A 21,171-nucleotide genomic window follows, 5' to 3' on the forward strand; every position below is an offset into this window, starting at 1 on the left:
TTTAATTAAACTGATAGGACTTGATTTGTAAAGGCACACACCTGTCTACAGTTGTGGCCAAAAGTATTGACACCCCTGCAATTCTGTCAGATAATACTCAGTTTCTTCCTGAAAATGATTGCAAACACAAATTCTTTGGTATTATTATCTTCATTTAATTTGTCTTAAATGAAAAAACACAAAAGAGAATGAAGCAAAAAGCAAAACATTGATCATTTCACACAAAACTCCAAAAATGGGCCAGACAAAAGTAATGGCACCCTCAGCCTAATACTTGGTTGCACAACCTTTAGCCAAAATAACTGCGACCAACCGCTTCCGGTAACCATCAATGAGTTTCTTACAATGCTCTGCTGGAATTTTAGACCATTCTTCTTTGGTAAACTGCTCCAGGTCCCTGATATTTGAAGGGTGCCTTCTCCAAACTGCCATTTTTAGATCTCTCCACAGGTGTTCTATGGGATTCAGGTCTGGACTCATTGCTGGCCACCTTAGAAGTCTCCAGTGCTTTCTCTCAAACCATTTTCTAGTGCTTTTTGAAGTGTGTTTTGGGTCATTGTCCTGCTGGAAGACCCATGACCTTTGAGGGAGACCCAGCTTTCTCACACTGGGCCCTACATTATGCTGCAAAATTTGTTGGTAGTCTTCAGGCTTCATAATGCCATGCACACGGTCAAGCAGTCCAGTGCCAGAGGCAGCAAAGCAACCCCAAAACATCAGGGAACCTCAGCCATGTTTGACTGTAGGGACTGTGTTCTTTTCTTTGAATGCCTTTTTTTTACTCCTGTAAACTCTATGTTGATGTCTTTGCCCAAAAAGCTCTACTTTTGTCTCATCTGACCAGAGAACATTCTTCCAAAACGTTTTAGGCTTTTTCAGGTAAGTTTTGGCAAACTCCAGCCTGGCTTTTTTATGTCTTGGGGTAAGAAGTGGGGTCTTCCTGGGTCTCCTACCATACAGTCCCTTTTCATTCAGACGCCGATGGATAGTACGGGTTGACACTGTTGTACCCTCGGACTGCAGGGCAGCTTGAACTTGTTTGGATTTTAGTCGAGGTTCTTTATCCAACATCCGCACAATCTTGCGTTGAAATCTCTTGTCAATTTTTCTTTTCCGTCCACATCTAGGGAGGTTAGCCACAGTGCCATGGGCTTTAAACTTCTTGATGACACTGCGCACGGTAGACACAGGAACATTCAGGTCTTTGGAGATGGACTTGTAGCCTTGAGATTGCTCATGCTTCCTCACAATTTGGTTTCTCAAGTCCTCAGACAGTTCTTTGGTCTTCTTTCTTTTCTCCATGCTCAATGTGTTACACACAAGGACACAAGACAGAGGTTGAGTCAACTTTAATCCATGTCAACTGGCTGCAAGTGTCATTTAGTTATTGCCAACACCTGTTAGGTGCCACAGGTAAGTTACAGGTGCTATTATTTACACAAATTAGAGAAGCATCACATGATTTTTCGAACAGTGCCAATACTTTTGTCCACCCTCTTTTTTTATGTTTGGTGTGGAATTATATCCAATTTGGCTTTAGGACAATTCTTTTTGTGTTTTTTTTCATTTAAGACAAATTAAATGAAGATAATAATACCAAATAATTTGTGTTTGCAATCATTTTCAGGAAGAAACTGAGTATTATCTGACAGAATTGCAGGGGTGTCAATACTTTTGGCCACAACTGTATATAAGACCTCACAGCTCACAGTGCATGTCAGACCAAATGAGAATCATGAGGTCAAAGGAACTGCCCAAGGAGCTCAGAGACATAATTGTGGCAAGGCACACATCTGGCCAAAGTTACAAAAGAATTTCTACAGTTCTCAAGGTTCCTAAGAGGACAATGGCCTCCATAATCCTTTAATGGAAGAAGTTTGGGACCACCAGAAGTCTTCCAAGACTTGGCCATCCAGCCAAACTGAGCAATCATGGGAGAAGAGCCTTGGTGAGAGAGGTAAAGAAGAACCCCAAGATCACTGTGACTGAGCTCCAGAGATGCAGTAGGAAGATGGGAGAAAATTCCACAAAGTCAACTATCACTGCAACCCTCCACCTGTCGGGCCTTTATGGCAGAGTGGCCCAATGGAAGCCTCTCCTCAGTGCCAGACATATGAAAACCCGCATAAAGTTTGCTGAAAAACACATGAAGGACTCCCAGACTATGAGAAATAAGATTCTCTGGTCTGATGAAATGAAGATAGAACTTTTTGGTGATAATTCTCAGCGATATGTGTGGAGAAAACGCGGCACTGCTCATCATCTGCAAAATACAATCCCAACAGTGAGACATGGTGGTGGCAGCATCATGCTATGGGGGTGTTTTTCAGATGCAGGGACAGGACGACTGGCTGTAATTGAAGGAAACATGAATGCGACAATTACAGAGATATCCTGGATGAAAACCTCTTCCAGAGTGCTCTGGACCACAGACTTGGCCAAAGGTTCACCTTCCAACAAGACAATGACCCTAAGCACACAGCTAAAATAACAAAGGAGTGGCTTCAGAACACTTCTGTGACCATTCTTAACTGGCCCAGCCAGAGCCCTGACCTAAACCCAGTTGAGCATCTCTGGAGAGACCTGAAAATGGCTGTCCATCAACATTCACCATCCAACCTGACGGAACTGGAGAGGATCTGCAAGGAAGAATGGCAGAGGATCCCCAAATCCAGGTGTGAAAAACTTGATGCATCATTCCCAAGTAGACTCATGGCTGTACAAGCTCAAAAGGGTGCTTCTACTCAATACTGAGCAAAGAGTGTGAATACTTATGACCATGTGATAATTTGAGTTTTTCTTTTTTAATAAATTTGCAAAAATCTCTACATTTCTGTTTTTTTTCCAGTCAAGATGTGGTGCAGAGTGTACATTAATGAAAAAAAAAGAACTTTTTTGATTTTACCAAATGGCTGCAATGAAACAAATAGTGAAAAGTTTAAAGAGGTCTGAATACTTTTCGTACCCACTGTATAGTACAACTGACCTGCGTTTTGTCCTGTTGGTTGTTTCAGGATGAACTCATCTATATGTTAAGAAAGCTGCTGCTAAACATTGGAGATTTTCCTGCTCAAACTTCACACATTCTGTTCAACTACTTGGTGAGTTATTTCGGCCCACTTTGTTGTCCTTGTATCCCGGTTTGTAAAACAATGTGGCTTTTGTGCTGACATACTCACTAATATGTGGTATTTCTGCGCATTTCTTTTTAGGTCGGACTTATCATGTATTTTGTACGTACACCGTGTGAATGGGGAATGGATGCTATTTCGGCAACTTTGACCTTTTTGTGGGAAGTGGTTGGCTATGTGGAAGGTTTATTTTTTAAAGACCTGAAGCAGACAATGAAAAAGGAACAATGTGAGGTTAAACTGCTGGTGACAGCATCCATGCCAGGTCAGCAGTCATCAAAGATCAGTGACTCCAGCTGCTTTCAGTTTTAATTTATATTGTTGTTATAATAGATTTTGCTAACTTATGATAGGTACAAAAACCCTGGTGGTTCATGGGCAGAATGAATGTGACATCCCTACGCAACTGCCAGTACATGAAGACACCCAGTTTGAAGCACTCCTGAAGGTAAGCAGGCTAAAGGGAACCTTTACCATAATTGTATATGCTAAGTCTGGTGGTGCACCAGGCACATTGTAAGGTAGCATGATAAATATGCATCGATGCATTACTTACATTTTCTGTTAAAAAGGGTTCTAGGTTTATGTCAAACATATCATGGACTGTAGTATACATAAAAGTGTAAAGTTCTGTTTTAAACACCTGCACCATGTTGTTTTTGGAAAAGGGAAGGGGCACACAATTTACAAATAGTGTGACTGTCTTTCTGTTTCACCAGGCTCAGGTTATTGAGCCTGATGCAACCAAGCGATGGTGAAATGGGCATCACAGTGGCTCAGTGGTTAGCACTGTTGTTTTGCAGCTTTGACGTCCTGGGTTCAAATGCTACCAAGGACAACATTTGCAAGGAGTTTATACAGTATGTTCTCCCCGTGTTTGTGTGTGTTTCTTCCAGGTACTCCAATCTCTTTCCACACTCCAAAGAAAGTGATGATAATGTCTGTAAAGTGCTATGGAATATGATGGTGCCATATAAGCAATGCAGAATAAATATTAATATAAGGCTGGAGAAAAAAATACATCAGTTTCCATCAGGCTTATTTAACATTTACTCCCAATGTTACACCAAATATTGTCAGCAAGCCACCACATCAACTTCTGCACTTGTCCAGTACAAAACTGATGTATCAGATAGGTTCTAAAGAACAAGACCAGCTCCTCCATCAAAGTCCATCTGGTGTTTTTGTAAACATCAGGTTAACATAATGACACGGTGCTGGCCATGTGTGGACCCATCCTGAATGTTGCTCACCTACTCAATATTCCTTTAAAGTGATATTCCATTTTCCCTGGCCCAGTAGGTCTTCGTAATGACTTACTATGGAGCAGTATCATTGTTGGTGAATCTCTTCCAATGAGTAATTCTGGCTTCTAAAACAAATAATTTAGAGATTGTGCTTTACAAATGAGAATCAGAGCTGTAGCTGAACTGAATGCATGATAGGGAAAAATCTACAGAAGTATACAAAATTATGCCCAGTGACTTTTACTGCAAAATGTATGCCAGCAGGGTGTGCTTTTATTTGCCAGAATACATGTGGGTCCCACAGTGAATTGAACAATGCAGGTTACCTTTTTAATATAACTGTATTAATGGTAGTTTTTATGTTAGACTTATGCAATTGTGTACAGTTACATACACATGGCCATATGTTCATCAGAACTGTGGTCCTGATGAGTGTGGCGCCCCTGAGGCTCAGTCGCCACAGAGGTACTGCACCTCCTCCTGAGGTGTGGTGCCCCACCATCCAGGTAAGGTGGAGACTCCTGACCACGCTCCAACACCTGCACCCCACACCACAAAGTAGTGTAGCAAAGCACCTTCGGCGGCTCCCTGCTTGGAGTATAGCAAAGCACCCATTGGTGGCTCCCTGCTTGAAACACGAAACGTGCTGGGAGGTGGGTGGAGTTATATTACATAACAAGGAGCGGGAAGAGTTTAGGTCAGTCAGTCAGTTGGTTAGAGAGTTGGAGAGAAGAAGATCCCTGGAGAGAGGGATAGATGGATGGAAGTGCTGCGGCAGATCCCAGTGACCTGGGTCTGCTGGCACGGGAAAGGAAGAGAGAGAGCATCATAGACTGAAAGCCTGATTCTCCATAGAAAGAAAGACTAGTAAGGAATGTGAGGAGTAAAAGGGAACAGAGGACGTGGGTTAGAAGAGAACCCTTCCTAGAAGTTCCAAGTGCAAGGCCGGGGCCCGGTCCCCGAGGTTGTATGGATACTAATGGTCCTGCAGCAGACACCGGAGGAATAGAAGTAGTGACCACTTTATTCCCACACAAGACTTGGGGGCACAACAGCAACTGGATAGTGAGCCGGGACTTAGTAGCAAGAAGTCCCCGAAGCAGGCTACAGCTGTCTGTAGTACAAGTAGAGTTCAAAAGAACATCGGACAGGAGGAACTCCAGTGTAACTCAGTACTAGGAGTACTTCATTTAAAGGCACTAGAAGAGGAGGCGTTCAGAAAGGCACATGTTGGCGGAGTGTTGGAAAGGAGTATTCCATCTGGCCTGGATGTTGACTGAGTCTCTGAACCGGAGGACACGGCACGGAGGCAGGCACCTGTTTGTACAACAGACTGTGAGTAAAGCTTTGGAACTACATGCCCTGGTGTCCTCCACTTATTCCTGCGTCAACATGCCCAGCACTGCTACATCCCTTGCGCCTGACACTACACCATATACGTGTCACTTCACCTACTCTGCCCTGGGACTACAGCCCTGCTTGTGGAGGGCTATAACATCACTGCTGCACCACACCATCTGTCCCAGAGGATCTGTCTGCAGCGTCGGCTTACATCTTCATTGCCGAACACCACAGGTGGCGTCACGACTTACACATTGACACTGAACATTTACAATGGGCGCCCAGGGCCACGGGCTGGGTTCCAGCTACCGTGACATCTCCCATTGAGGACCATCGGGCCCGGTACCGAGTACCCCACTGCCCTGGGTGCGAGGGCGTCCCATTTTTGGCATCACAAACAGGATGACGAGACCCGATGCCATCGGGTTCTGTGTGCCTAAGACTTAAAACTTTTGGAAATGTGCAGAAGACCCAATTTAATAGACTGTAAAATGAATGTTAAAAATGGCTGCTGGTGCGGTGAAGAAGGGCGTGACAATATGGGTGGTCCTCAGAAAAGAGCGCGGACTGTCCTGGGCCTCCCCTGTCTGAACTATGCGACAGCAACATCGCCCACCCCCCGAGGGGTTCATATACTGGCTTGGTATGGAGGAATAGGAAAAAGACGCCGCCCCCAGAAGGAGAAGCGGAAGCCAGTGGCGGGAAAAGAGTCCAGGAAGGAGGAAGAACGCCAGAACGCCATATTGGAAGGAGAAGGAAGGAGGCCTGTGGAGCGCGAGGAGGTTGAGCTGAATCTCCCCGGCGCAATGGCTGAAGGCTCCGACCTGACTTCCAGGATGAACCGCCAGCAGCTGGAGGATGAGATTGCCCAGCTGATGCACCGTTTGCGGCTCAGGCAGGAAGCCTTATGGACCTTGAATCTGCAGCGCACGCAGGAGGGGCCTACACCCGCGGTACCTTCACCACCGGTACCCGTCGCCGCTGCACAAGCTCTACCCCAGGCAGCGCCCCTGGAGCCGGAGGAGGCTGCAATACCACCAGCAGCAGCGGAAATGCTACCTTCACAAGCAGATACCAATTTAACTCCTCGGGAGAAAGAGTATATGCAATTTGTGGGTAAACAGCAGGAAGAAGATGTCAAGAAATTCTTCCGTGGAAGCAGCAGCCAAGAAAACCAGCTTCCAGTACCCCAGGAGGGGACCCCCAATAAAGAAATATTCCATTGACTCTCGTTACCCAGGAGGGTATTTGCACCATTGTGCCTTATTTGTTAATCATGGTTCTTTTTCTGTTTTCCAGTTTTATTGCCCAGTTGCATTGGCAGCATATTTTTCATAATTGAACTGTGGAGATCATGAACACTAAGTGATCCGGACTGTGTTTGTAAATAGTTTGCACCTCTTTAGGTGTCCTTTCTTGGTTTTACATAGACCTTTTGAAGATAAAGACTACCTCACCTGGAGCATAGCTCCAATCAAAGAACACTGCAAGAGATCCCGGCTGGGAGCCGTGGCAAGCACTTACAAGAATTATTGAAGTTTTTGATGTGAAGTATTTGATAATGTGTCTTATGAAAGTATTAATAGATAGAAAACAGCTTTTATGAAGAATGTAGTTAGTCACAGTAACTTTTATAGGAATGTTTTAATAAAGAGATGTTAAATGAGAATAAAGATTTGAAAGATGTAGGTGATGGACCAGGCATCGGCGGTTATCACTTAAGGTTAATGATGGAAAGTAGAAATTGTAATGAAGAAGTGTGTTGATGCAGAGTACTTGAAGTGGTAGTGAGTTATAGCCAAAAGCACTTTTTGAATTAGGACTTTAGATAGTTAATTAAGAATTGTTTGCAGCGTTCAAGAATGATTGCCTTTCATATTGAGAAGATTAGATTAGAACTGTTTATTAAGCATTGCAAAAAAATTTTGTATGTTCCTGTATTTGTCAACTTTTGTTTGCCTTGCAGCCTGCGGACGTGCTGTGTTTAATGGGGGGTATGTGGTGCCCCTGAGGCTCAGTCGCCACAGAGGTACTGCACCTCCTCCTGAGGTGTGGTATCCCACCATCCAGGTAAGGTGGAGACTCCTGACCACGCTCCAACACCTGCACCCCACACCACAAAGTAGTGTAGCAAAGCACCTTCGGTGGCTCCCTGCTTGGAGTATAGCAAAGCACCCATTGGTGGCTCCCTGCTTGGAACACGAAACGTGCTGGGGGGTGGGTGGAGTTATATTACATAACAAGGAGCGGGAAGAGTTTAGGACAGTCAGTCAGTTGGTTAGAGAGTTGGAGAGAAGAAGATCCCTGGAGAGAGGGATAGATGGAAGGAAGTGCTGCAGCAGATCCCAGTTACCTGGGTCTGCTGGCACGGGAAAGGAAGAGAGAGAGAGCAACATAGACTGAAAGCCTGATTCTCCATAGAAAGAAAGACTAGTACGGAACGTGAGGAGTAAAAGGGAACAGAGGACGTGGGTTAGAAGAGAACCCTTCCTAGAAGTTCCAAGCGCAAGGCCGGGGCCCGGTCCCCGAGATTGTATGGATACTAATGGTCCTGCAGCAGACACCGGAAGAATAGAAGTAGTGACCACTTTATTCCCACACAAGACTTGAGGGTACAACAGCAGCTGGATATTGAGCAGGGACTTAGTAGCAAGAAGTCCCCGAAGCAGGCTACAGCTGTCTGCAGTACAAGTAGAGTTCATAAGAACATCGGACAGGAGGAACTCCAGTGTAACTCAGTACTAGGAGTACTTCATTTAAAGGCGCTATTAGAGGAGGCGTTCAGAAAGGCACGTGTTGGCGGAGTGTTGGAAAGGAGTATTCCATCTGGCTTGGAGGTTGACTGAGTCCCTGACCCGGAGGACACGGCACGGAGGCAGGCGCCTGTTTGTACAACAGACTGTGAGTAAAGCTTTGGAACTACATGCCCTGGTGTCCTCCACTTATTCCTGCGCCAACCTGCCCAGCACTGCTACATCCCTTGCACCTGGCACTACACCATATACGTGTCACTTCACCTACTCTGCACTGGGACTACAGCCCTGCCTGTATAACATCACTGCTGCACCACACCATCTGTCCCAGAGGATCTGTCTGCAGCGTCGGCTTACATCTTCATTGCCGAACACCACAGGTGGCATCACGACTTACACATTGACACTGAACATTTACAATGGTCGCCCAGGGCCATGGGCCGGGTTACAGCTACCGTGACATCTCCAATTGAGGACCATTGGGCCCTGGGTGTGAGGGCGTCCCATGAGCGTTAACCCTTATGGGGTATTATACTATTTAGATTTACTTGAAAAAAAAAATCACTTTTTTCTTGTTTTTTTTCTGTATTCCCTCCATTAGGAGTGTCTGGAATTCTTCAACATAGCAGATTCACAGGCTGCAAATTATTTCCTGATGGATAAAAGGTGGAATCTAACTCACTATAATAAGGTGAGATCAAAGTCCGGACACATTTACTGTGTTAAAGGGAATCTGTCACCCCTTTTTTGAGATATCATATAATGATATCATTCAATTGTGTGTCACAAAAGGATTCTCATAGTACTTTTGCTTCCCCCTGACCCCGCACCTTTCATACATAAATACCTTTTTTATATCGGTTCAGATGTATGTAAACTGCCGCAGTCTGGTCCGATGGGCGGGGCTTATTCACCTGCTCCCCCCTCCCTGTCTTGCTCTACGCAAGAAGAAATGCATAGAGCAAGACAGGGAGGGGGGGGGAGCAGGTGAATAAGCCCCGCCCATCGGACCGGACTGCAGCAGTTTACATACATCTGAACCGATATAAAAAAGGTATTTATGCATGAAAGATGCGGGGTCGGGGGAAGCAAAAGTACTAAGAGAATCCTTATGTCACACACAATTGAATGATATCATGATATGATATCTCAAAAAAGGGGTGACAGATTCCCTTTAAGCCCACCATACACATTAGATGGCTGTTAGCCGACTGATGCTTTGGTGGATCGTTCGACCAACAGCCATCTTGGTCAACTAACGCATACACGTGAGCGCTTGTTTGGTGGAGCACACCTGTGTTCTCTATGAGAAAGCTGCCAACTAACACGTTGGCTAGTGACTTATTTTTGGGAGAACAATGCTATCGTCAGTCTGAAAATGGACATGTGTGATCGATATATCCCCCGACCATCAATCAGCCAGTGCGCTAAACACATTAGACTGTTGGCCAGTTTCAGGGTGGTTGGGCGACAATAGTCTGTGTATGGGGCCTTTAGTCTATAGATGTGAATACCTGTTTTTTATATTGTTGAACTGAAACAAAAAAGAACATCACTTTAGCAAACAAAAGGCTAATATACCTCTGTTTTATCCATACCAGACAAATTTAGAAATTATCATTTGTTATGGGGATGCTGTTCAGTATGTTTGGAAGGTTTGTTTTATAATTAAAGGGTTTATCCCTTCAAAAGATATTGTTGACCAATCCTTTAAGAGAATATAAGCTGTTCTGCAGTACCTGGCAGCAGCCACTACATATTGAATGCATCTGTTCAGTGCAGCACTGTTCAATGTGTTTACATCCGGCTACCACCAGAGCTCATAACATCTGATCAGTAGGGTTGCCAATTTTCTGGAAGCTTATCAAACAGTCACGGAGATAGAATATTTTTTATTGACACATAGGAAACCTATAATAAATTATTATGATTCTAAGTGATATATGTGCACAGGCCATAATTCAGATATGAAAACATTAATTTTATTCATGGAAAAATGTAAAATGAGGATAATTATGGCCAAAATAGACTGCATAAGTTTCTTCAGCTTCAAAAAAAAATCCTGGACGCCTTAAATTTTTTTATGAAGAGGGCAAATAAGTGCTCTATTTTTACAGACTGTCCTGGAATGTCTGAACAGTTGGTAACCTATCTAATTGGGGGGGGGGGGTGCTGGTTGCCAGACCCTCATTAATTTGATATTGATAAGCTATCCCAAGGAAAAGTAATAAATATATTCTGACCAGACAACCTCTTTAAATCCTGTGCTGTGGTTTAACTGTTTTTTCTTTTACGTGTTTGAAGACTTATGTACGGGACATCTACCCATTCCGGAGATCAGTGTCACCACAGCTGAATCTAGTGCACATGTCCCCTGAAAAGGGCCAAGAACTTATTCAAAAACAGGTACACATATTTTTGTCTTTTGTTTTGTATTAAAAATGTATAAGATTCAGAGGACTAGGAGCCTATTTGCAATACCCAGGAGAGAACATTAAAGGGAATCTATCTGCAGGGTTGTCCACAGTAACCTACACACAGTGTCAGGTCGGCACCATTAAACTGATTACAATGATACCTTGGTTGATGAAATCCGTCTTGTGGTTGTTTCTTCATCTTTATTTTCAGTTTTGTGTTAATGAGATTCTCGTGCCCTAAGGTTGGGTTCATGTATGTGGTGCTCTGATTAGATATTCATAATGCAGCCTGCTGACAGGTCACTGCTCCCTCACTGACCTTCCCCCTAGTTTACATAATGAATTCCTAATGTACTGAATAAAAAAGAAAGCGCTTCTGCAGACAGGTGCCGGCCGTGGCACCTGCTCTGCAGTATAATCGCTTGTTTAGTGTACCAATAATACATTTTTGTGATGTTATTCAGCTAGGAGAAAAAAAAAATCTGTTTGAAAATGGCGCCCGCTGCGCCTCCGCAGTAGCAGCTATCGGTGTCTAGCTGTTATCCGGCAGTGCCATTTTACTGGAGATGAAAAAAAAATTCTCCTCTAAGATGGAGCAGCCCACACCAGTGGAGTAGCAGCCAGCTATCAGTGTGTATAGAGATCCGATAGCCTCTACTGCGCATGCGCCGGCGGCGCCATCTTGGAGGAGGATTTTTTTTCATCTCTAGTAAAATGGCGCCACCAGTGCATGCGCAGTAGCAGCTATCAGATCACAGCTAGACACAGATAGCTGCTACTGCTCTCGGCAGCGGGGCCATTTTCAAATTTTTTTTTTTCTTCTCCTAGCTGAATAACATCATAAAATTGTATTATTGGCACACTATACAAGCAATTATGCGGCAGAGCAGGTGCCATGGCCAGCACCTACCTGCAGAAGCTTTTTTTTTATTCAGTATGTCAGGTATTCATTATGCAAACTAGTGGGCAGGTCAGTGAGGGAGCAGTGACATGTCAGCAGTCTGCATTATGAATACCTAATTAAGGCACACATACAGTAGGTACAGAAAGTATTCAGACCCCTTTAAATTTCAGAGGTCCAGAGCACTCTGAAAGAGGTTTTCATCCAGGATATCTCTGTCCTTAGCCGCATTCATGTTTCCTTCAATTGCAACCAGTCGCCCTGTCCCTGCAGCTGAAAAATACCCCCATAGCATGATGCTGCCACCACCATGTCTCACTGTTGGGATTGTATTGGGCAGGTTATGAGCAGTGCCAGGTTTTCTCCACACATACCGCTTAGAATTATCACCAAAAAGTTCTGTATTTGTCTCATCAGACCAGATAATCTTATTTCTCATAGTCTGGGAGTCCTTCATGTGTTTTTTAGCAAACTCTATGCGGGCTTTCATATGTCTGGCACTGAGGAGAGGCTTCTGTCGAGCCACTCTACCATAAATGCCCGAACATACAGCGAAGGTGTAGCAAAGCAATGTAACCATTATCTGGGACAAAATAATAAACAATATGTCATCAATGACTATAATTTATGTCCCAGTGCAAATATAACTGCCCGACTAGTGGAGGGCTGCAGTGATAGTTGACTTTGTGGAACTTTCTTCCATCTCCCTATTGCATCTGTTGATCTCAGCAACAGTGATCTTGGGGTTCTTCTTTACCTCTCTCAACAAGGCTTTTCTCTCACGATTGCTCTGTTTGGCTGGACGGCCAGGTCTAGGAAGACTTCTGGTGGACCCAAACTTCTTCCATTTAAGGATTATGGAGGCCACTGTGCTCTTAGGAACCTTGAGAACTGCAGAAATTCTTTTGTAACCTTGGGCTGATCTGTGCCTTGCCACAATTCTGTCTCTGAGCTCCTTGGGCAGTTCCTTTGACGTCATGATTCTCATTTGGTGTGACATGCACTGTGAGCTGTGAGGTCTGATATAGACACAGGTGTGTGCCTTTACAAATCAAGTCCTATCAGTTTAATTAAACACAGCTAGACTCCAATGAAGGAGTAGAACCATCTCAAGGAGGATCACAATGGAATGGACAGCATGTAACTTAAATATGAGTGTCTGAGTTCTACATTTTTTTTTTCTTCAGTCAAGATGGGGTGCAGAGTGTACATTAATGAGAAAAAAATGAACTTTTTTGAATTTACCAAATGGCTGCAATGAAACAAAGAGTGAAAAATGTAAAGGGGTCTGAATACTTTCCATACCCATCGTACATGAACCGCGCCTAAGGGAACAAGAATCTCATTAGCTGCAAACTAAAAATAAAGATTAAGAGACAGCCACGAGATGGATTTCACCAACCAAGGTATCATTTTATTCATGTAACAGCGCCGACTTGGCACTGTGTGTAGTTTATTATGCACAATCCTGCTGACAGGTTCCTGTTAACCCCTTAATGACCAGGGGTATTTTTGGTTTTGCATTTTCATGTTTCTCTCTCCTTCTTTCCAGAGCCATAACTTTTTTATTTTTCTGTCAATATGGCCATATGGGGGCTTGCTTTTTGGGGGACGAGTTGTACTTTAGAACGACATCATTGGTTTTACCATGTCATGTACTGCAAAATGGAAAAAAATATCCAAGTGCGGTAAAATTGCAAAAAAAGTGCAATCCCACACTTGTTTTTTGCTTGGCTTTTTTGCTAGGTTCACTAAATGCTAAAAGTGACCTGTCAATATGATTCTCCAGGTCATTATGAGTTCATAGACACCAAACATGTCTAGGTTCTTTTTTATCTAAGTGATGAAAAAAAATTCCAAAGTTTGTAAAATAAAATGCGCCATTTTCCAAGACCCGTAGCGTCTCAAATTTTCGTGATCTGAGGTTGCGTGAAGGCTTATTTTTTGCGGACCGAGCTGACGTTTTTAATGATACCACTTTTGTGCAGATAATTTCTTTCGATCGCCCGTTATTGCATTTTAATGCAATGTCACTGCGAAAAAAAAACGTAATTCTGGCGTTTTTATTTTTTTCTCGCTATGCCGTTTAGTGATCGGGCTAAACCCTTTTTTATTGATAGATCGGATAGGGCGATTCTGAACGTGGCGTGTTATGAATGAGTCACCGTAGGAGGCAAAAGCAGAAATACAAGCTAAGTCCAGAAAACCAGAGAAGTTGGCAACTATCAGATTGCAGACCCCTGAACCTATCAACACAACTAGCAGTAGCCGTGGGGGGTTCCTACGAAGCCCTAGACCCCTCGATCACAGCCGGAGAATTACATAGGCCTAAAGAAAGAAAGGGGAAATCTAAACTGCCCCAGAGCAGACCCCAAAGCAATAGGCAGCCCCCAACATATAATGACGGTGAAGCAAGATGAAAATACTAACACAGACAGAAAGATAGCCTGAGCAAACATGGGGCCCGCAACTATCTAGATAGGAAAGGACAGGAAGGCTGCTGTCTGCAATCTGCCAAAACCCTATCAAAGACATAAGCCAACAAGCTGATATGAAAAAGGCCCTGAAGCTGCTAGGCTTCAAAACTAAATCAGCACTCAGGTATTTTCAGAAGACAGAGCTAAATGAATTCAGCACACCCCAGCAGGGAATGGCAGAAATCCAGAAAAACAAAGCAAAACAAAATCAAAGCACAAAAGCAAAAGACCGAGCAGCAAACTTAGCTTTAGAGGAGCAGGAATTCAGACTGGTCTCCAAGGATCCCACAGAGAAATCACCCTCAGGGCAGAAGGGAGTCGGCAGCCTTATATCCAGTCCGTAACTCCACTCAGCCAGTCATCATCATCAGCCTCAGGTGTTTGATAATCAGGCTCACTACCTTTCTTTACCAGAAGAGGGAGTTCCTCGGGCCTCAGTAATGAAGGGGAAAATGAACTCACAACAGTGGCGATACCTAATATGTGTAAGTGTGATTTTTTTTATTGTTTTATTTTGAATGTGGCGAAAGGGGGGTGAATTAAACTTTTATATTTTTTTATTTTTTCATATTTTTTAAAACTTTTTTTTACATTTTGGCATTCTTCAATTGCCTCCATGGGAGGCTAGAAGCTTCCCATACTTGATTGGCTCTGCTACATATAGGCGATGAGCAGATCACCTATATGTAGCAGAATTACTGCATTGCTATGAGCGCCGACCACCGGGATGCTTTTCTTGTGAGTAACAGTATAGAAGGTTACGAATAACAATATTATAGGTAGATGGTTGACCCAGCTTAGGGGAAGGAATTTTTTTTCCCTATGGAGACAATTGGATTCTACTCTGTGGGCTTTTTGCCTTCCCCAGGATCAACAATGCAGAACGGCTGCACTAAAAATAGGCTGAACTAGATGGACATAAGGTCTTCCTTCAGCCTTTAAAACTATGTTACTATGTTTAATGACAAACTGATACAGAGGGGAAAGGACCCTGCCCTTTCAGGCTTACATGCTACAGTATGGTGGGGAAGGAGACAGTAGGTTGGTGGGTTGCAGCAGTTCTGGTGTTGGTTTAGGTGATATCTCCGGTAGTGGTGAGGAGGTAGTGGGGTCATTGCAGGCTGTAGTCTTTCTTGAAGAGGTGGGTTTTCAGGTTCCATCTGAAGGATCCGAATGTGGTTGATAGTCGGACATGTTGGGGCAAAGAATTCCAGAGGATGGGGGCTATTCGGGAAAAGTCTTGGAGGCGGTTGGGTGAGGAGCGAATAAGTGTGGAGGAGAGAAGGAGGTCTTGGGATGACCGGAGATTATGTGAGGGAAGGTATCGGGAGATTAGTTCAGAGACATATGGGGGAGACTGATTATAGATTGCCTTGTAGGTCAGTATTAGTAATTTGAACTGGATACGCTGAGGGAATGGAAGCCAGTGAAGAGATTTGCAGAGGGGAGAAGCGGAGGAGTAGCGAGGAGAGATGAATTAGTTGGGGAGCAGAATTAAGGATGGACTGGAGACTTGCGAAGGTGTTAGCAGGGAGACCACAGAAAAGGATGTTGCAGTAGTCGAGGCGGGAGATGATGAGGGCGTGCACAAGCATTTTAGTAGATTGAGGGTTGACAAATCAGCAATAGAGAAATAACATAAAACATAACTTTTAATAATTAATGTAAAAGCTACCAAAGATAGTAGTGCAAATAAATCACTAGATCAAATGCCACAGACCATAATGGAGGTAACTGTATAAGTCTCTGTAACAGATTACTACCAATATATACATGTGGCTATTCCAAGTCCAAAAATTTGAAAAGATTGGACCAATAAAGGTACTTGGACTAAATCAATGAGAAGACCAAGTAAATGAACAGTTTCCTTATCAGAGGAAAAAAGACGTCTACCCTGTAAAGGTTATCAAGGAATATGCCTATTCATGTATGTAACAAAGACATCAAAATAATAAAGCCATCAACATAATGTGAAAAGAAAAGATCTCACCACATGAAGATGGAGGATGTCCAGGGTCAGATGTCCCATCAGAGTCATATCAGGTCAGGAAGAAAAGGGGAGTTCACCCTATACAAGCCCTGTTTGAGCTACAAATTCTGACACCCATAACTCCTGCCCTAACAAGGGCAGTCCACATCTAATCCCTATAAACCATAGCCCTACAAAGTCCCTGTGCATCCCGACGCGTTTCGTCACTTATTGACTCTTCAGGGGACCTATTAGCACAAAATGGGCATCATCACAGAGTATACAGGCTGCCTCCTAAGATGACAATGGAGTAAGGCAGACTGATGAGGAGGGTACTTAAATAAACTGCCAATCAAATAGAATACATCCACCTGAGATGACTTGGAACGCACGCCGTCCACCATTACCCCTTATGGAACGCAGGCACATGATGAATGTATTAATAAGAAACGCCCACCTCCTATACCTCATTCAAATCAAAGCAATAGTGTGTAAACGCAGGAGTGTCCCGCGGCAAAGGCTGCCCTATTTCCGGTTGCGTCATACTGCCCAAAAGCAAAATGGCCGCCACACTTCCGGACATGCGCACTCATCGGTGCCAGCAGGAAAAATGGCCGCCACACTTCCGGTCAGGCGCACTCATGTTTAATCGGTGCCAGCAGGGCGGAAGTAAAATATGTGACAAAGGTCGCAATACTGCCGGAAGGCAATATGGCGCCGAAACTTCCGGTCATGCGCGCTTTAATCAGTCCGTGAGCCGATATTAAAGAAGCGGATAGACAGATTGTGCATCTCTAAAAGGCCTCAACCACAACAAAGATTGCGAAAAATAGTACCCAGCAACCTAAATCATGGGATGGATATTGTCCCAATCAGAGGGCCTCAGAAGAGCATTACCAGAATCAAAGTAAACAAAGGTGGAAAATAACAAAAATTCAAACTGAGAATATAAAGGTAGCAAACACATATATAAAAAAGGTATTTTACAGTATATACAAAGGAAATAAAAAATAATAATAAACACACATATCAAAACCCTAAATATAGCAGCCAAAATTGAGTTGGTCATTAAGCCCTCTTGGGGTCATGGTATTCAAACAAAAGATCCACTTAGTCTCTTTTTGTAGAATGATGCGATCCCAATTACCACCCCTTGGTGGTTTTTTTACCCTTTCAATCCCCAGAAATTGGATGGAATTAACATTCCCTCCTTGACACTGATTAATGTGGCGTGAGATAGGGGTATCTCTCTTATGGATAATGTCTCCAATATGTTCCCCAATCCTACGTTTGAATTCCCTGATGGTTTTACCCACATATTCTTTGCCACATGTACATGTGGCCTTATAAATCACTCCCTTGCTGCTACAGTTGATGAATTCCCTAATTTGATATGCTTGTCCTGTGACATTATTGACAAAGCCAGCACCAGGGGAAATGTGGGAACAAGCAACGCAGTGGCCACATCTAAAGCAACCATTCACATTGGTGGGCAACCAAGTTGTATGGGAAGGTCTGGTGAAATGACTGTTGACCAGCCGATCCTTCAATGAACGGCCTTTCTTGTACGTGATCAGAGGTCGTATCGAAAGTTCTCCTCCAACATCCTTATCCATTAATAACACAGGCCAATGTTTGGCCAGGATAGCACGTACATCACTTGCTCCATTATCAAAAGTGGTAATCAACCTCATTTCACCTTTATTTTCAACTCTGGGTCTGGGTCTAAGGAGTTCCATTCTGTTTTTACCCTTAGCATGTTTATAAGCACGTTTCAAAACATCATGAGGATAACCCCTATCCAAAAATCTGTCTCTGAGTTCTCTCGCCTGTCTCTCAAAAGATTCATCTGTAGAGCAATTTCTACGTATCCTAAGGTATTGACCCTTAGGTACTCCACGTTTTAGATGTATAGGGTAACTGCTATCCCACCTCAACAAAGAGTTAGTAGCCGTGGGTTTCCTGTAAGTGCAGGTAGTAATAGTACCATCATTTTTCCTCTCAATCAATATATCAAGAAAGGACAATGAAAACGGATCAATCACAAAGGTAAAAAATAGACCACACTCATTGTGATTCAGTGTATCTACAAATGCAGAAAAACTATCCTTAGAACCCTTCCACAGAATCAGGATGTCATCTATATACCGAACCCACAGCTCGATTCGTCCCATAACATCCAAGCCACTCCTGAAGACTTGGGTCTCCTCCCACCAGCCCAGGAACAAATTTGCATATGCCGGGGCACATGGGCTCCCCATAGCGGTGCCCCTGAGCTGGTGGTAGATCTTATGATCAAACAAGAAGAAATTCTTAGTGAGACAGAAACCAAGTAGTTTGATGACAAACTCGCTGTGGGCCCGGTATTGACATCCTCTGGTGTTCAGGAAATATAATACAGCTTCAAGCCCCTTATCGTGAGGTATGGAAGTGTAAAGCGCCTCCACATCGATACTACCCAAATTAACCTCAGGATCAACACATAATCCCTCTATTCTCCGAAGAAGATCAGGGGTGTCCTGTACGAAGGATCGTAAAGAGGCAACGAAGGGTTTCAGGACACGATCTAAATAAATACCAATGTTGTGGCTAATGCTGCCCATTCCTGACACAATAGGTCTCCCCTTTAAAGGGGAAAGCCCCTTGTGTAATTTTGGTAGGCAGTAAAAGGTAGCAACTGTTGAATCTTTTGGCATTAAAAAATCAAATTCAGATTTATCAATAACTCTCATGGATAAACCTTCATCCAAGATGTTTTTAAGTTCAAACAAATAATCAGAAGTAGGGTTATGATCCAAAATCTCATAGCTCACTCTGTCCTCAAGGAGGGTCTCACACATTTTAGAATATTGTGTAGAGTCAAGGATGACCACATTGCCACCCTTATCTGAGGGTTTAATGACAATGCGGTCATCCTGCTCAAGCCTATTGATAACTGCCATTTCTGTTTTAGTACAATTATACCTGGAAAAGATCTTCTTTCCTTGTAAGGATTTCAAATCTTGTGTAACCAAGTTTTCAAAGATATCTATAGCAGACACATCTCCAGTAGGAGGGGGCATTTTAGTACTCCTGTTTTTTAAATCAGTAAAGGGACCCCTTCCAAGATCATTGGGGTTCACCACACCAATACTAGACAACAGGCGTACGTCTGGCAACAAATCAACAGGAATCCCCATATCTATACAAGTACGGTTATCCTGTTGAAGAAAAAACTTTCTCCAACGTACCTTACGTAAAAACAGATTAAGATCTTTTATAGACCGAAACAGATCAAAGTCTGTACTGGGGACAAATGTAAGACCCTTTTGCAGAACCTGTAGTTCTTCTCGGTTGAGCACCCTAGAGGAAAGGTTAACCACTTGTATACTGTTAGCAACCGATGAAGATGCTGAATTAGGGACACGACTAAAAGGTAAAGTAATATTAGAATGGTTATCCTCAGGAACGATTCTTATTTCCGTACCGGATGTTGACGGTTCCTTAAAGGATAACTCTGATCTAAAAAATGCGATCCCGCAATAGTGTCGCATCTATCCAGAGGACCACGATTACCACGGCCTCTAACTCTACCTCTATTTCTCCCCCTATTGCTTCTACCCCTTCCCTCAGTATCAGAGAAGTCTGTATCCGTAGAAGACAAATCAGTTTCAAGATCAATATTGTTAATACGATTACTAATAACCAAATAGGCCTTATTGTCCTTAAAATCTTGTGCGTCCCTCAAGTATTGGCGATGTTTACGCTCCTTAAGATGATATTGGAAACGCTCAAGATTAGTTTCTAACATACTTTCCTTTAAAGAAAAAATCAGTCTCCGTAGAGAATTTTTTGGTGACTTCAATTTGATCTCTCAAACGGTCGTTCAAAAGACTCAAAGTTTTCTTTTCTTCCTCTAAAAGAAGTTGCATGAGGCGAAGGGAACTACTTGTAGCCTCTTTTTCCCATTTGGCAATGAAACTGGGGTTCTTATGTCGTGCTCCTGCAGAAATATTAATTCTTAATCCTCGTGGGACGATACCAGCCTTCAGATAATTTTCGAGGCTCTGTACCTCCCACCAGGATATAATCTGGTCACGATATACCTTAGTGAGTTCTTTAAAGGCAACGCTATATGTGGGGAGATACTTTTTCTGTATGAATGTATGTTCTGAAAATACCTCCTTTGCTTCAGCTAGCCATTGGTCCGTATTTAGACCAGTTGACAGAAAACCTGCCATACCCAAAAAAACAATTAGAAATACAGCACAGAAGTGGATTAAATACCCACAAATTCTCACGATACAGAGTAACAAATCAGCAATAGAGAAATAACATAAAACATAACTTTTAATAATTAATGTAAAAGCTACCAAAGATAGTAGTGCAAATAAATCACTAGATCAAATGCCACAGACCATAATGGAGGTAACTGTATAAGTCTCTGTAACAGATTACTACCAAGATATACATGTGGCTATTCCAAGTCCAAAAATTTGAAAAGATTGGACCAATAAAGGTACTTGGACTAAATCAATGAGAAGAAGACCAAGTAAATGAACAGTTTCCTTATCAGAGGAAAAAAGACGTCTACCCTGTAAAGGTTATCAAGGAATATGCCTATTCATGTATGTAACAAAGACATCAAAATAATAAAGCCATCAACATAATGTGAAAAGAAAAGATCTCACCACATGAAGATGGAGGATGTCCAGGGTCAGATGTCCCATCAGAGTCATATCAGGTCAGGAAGAAAAGGGGAGTTCACCCTATACAAGCCCTGTTTGAGCTACAAATTCTGACACCCATAACTCCCGCCCTAACAAGGGCAATCCACATCTAATCCCTATAAACCATAGCCCTACAAAGTCCCTGTGCATCCCGACGCGTTTCGTCACTTATTGACTCTTCAGGGGACCTATTAGCACAAAATGGGCATCATCACAGAGTATACAG

General features: G+C 43.2%; 1 protein-coding gene across 22 annotated transcripts in view; it reads left to right on the forward strand.

Annotated features, from left to right (window-relative positions):
• The window catches only part of LOC141054300 (protein unc-80 homolog), a 305,587-nt gene that overhangs the window by 204,301 nt on the left and 80,115 nt on the right, over nucleotides 1–21,171 (forward strand). For all 22 annotated transcript variants that reach the window (XR_012221396.1, XR_012221397.1, XM_073551595.1 and 19 more), the window contains 5 exons: nucleotides 3,015–3,101; nucleotides 3,213–3,396; nucleotides 3,485–3,579; nucleotides 9,074–9,163; nucleotides 10,777–10,878. Coding sequence is in view for 20 of the 22 variants with exons in the window: in XM_073551595.1 (XP_073407696.1) it covers nucleotides 3,015–3,101; nucleotides 3,213–3,396; nucleotides 3,485–3,579; nucleotides 9,074–9,163; nucleotides 10,777–10,878 (558 nt within the window). In the remaining 2 variants the exon portion in view is untranslated. The remainder of the gene's footprint in view (nucleotides 1–3,014; nucleotides 3,102–3,212; nucleotides 3,397–3,484; nucleotides 3,580–9,073; nucleotides 9,164–10,776; nucleotides 10,879–21,171) is intronic.

This window comes from Dendrobates tinctorius, unplaced genomic scaffold (assembly GCF_039654945.1).
Source record: "Dendrobates tinctorius isolate UK_male_01 unplaced genomic scaffold, ASM3965494v1 ptg000177l, whole genome shotgun sequence".
In the NCBI taxonomy this organism is placed as follows: Eukaryota; Metazoa; Chordata; class Amphibia; order Anura; family Dendrobatidae; genus Dendrobates; species Dendrobates tinctorius.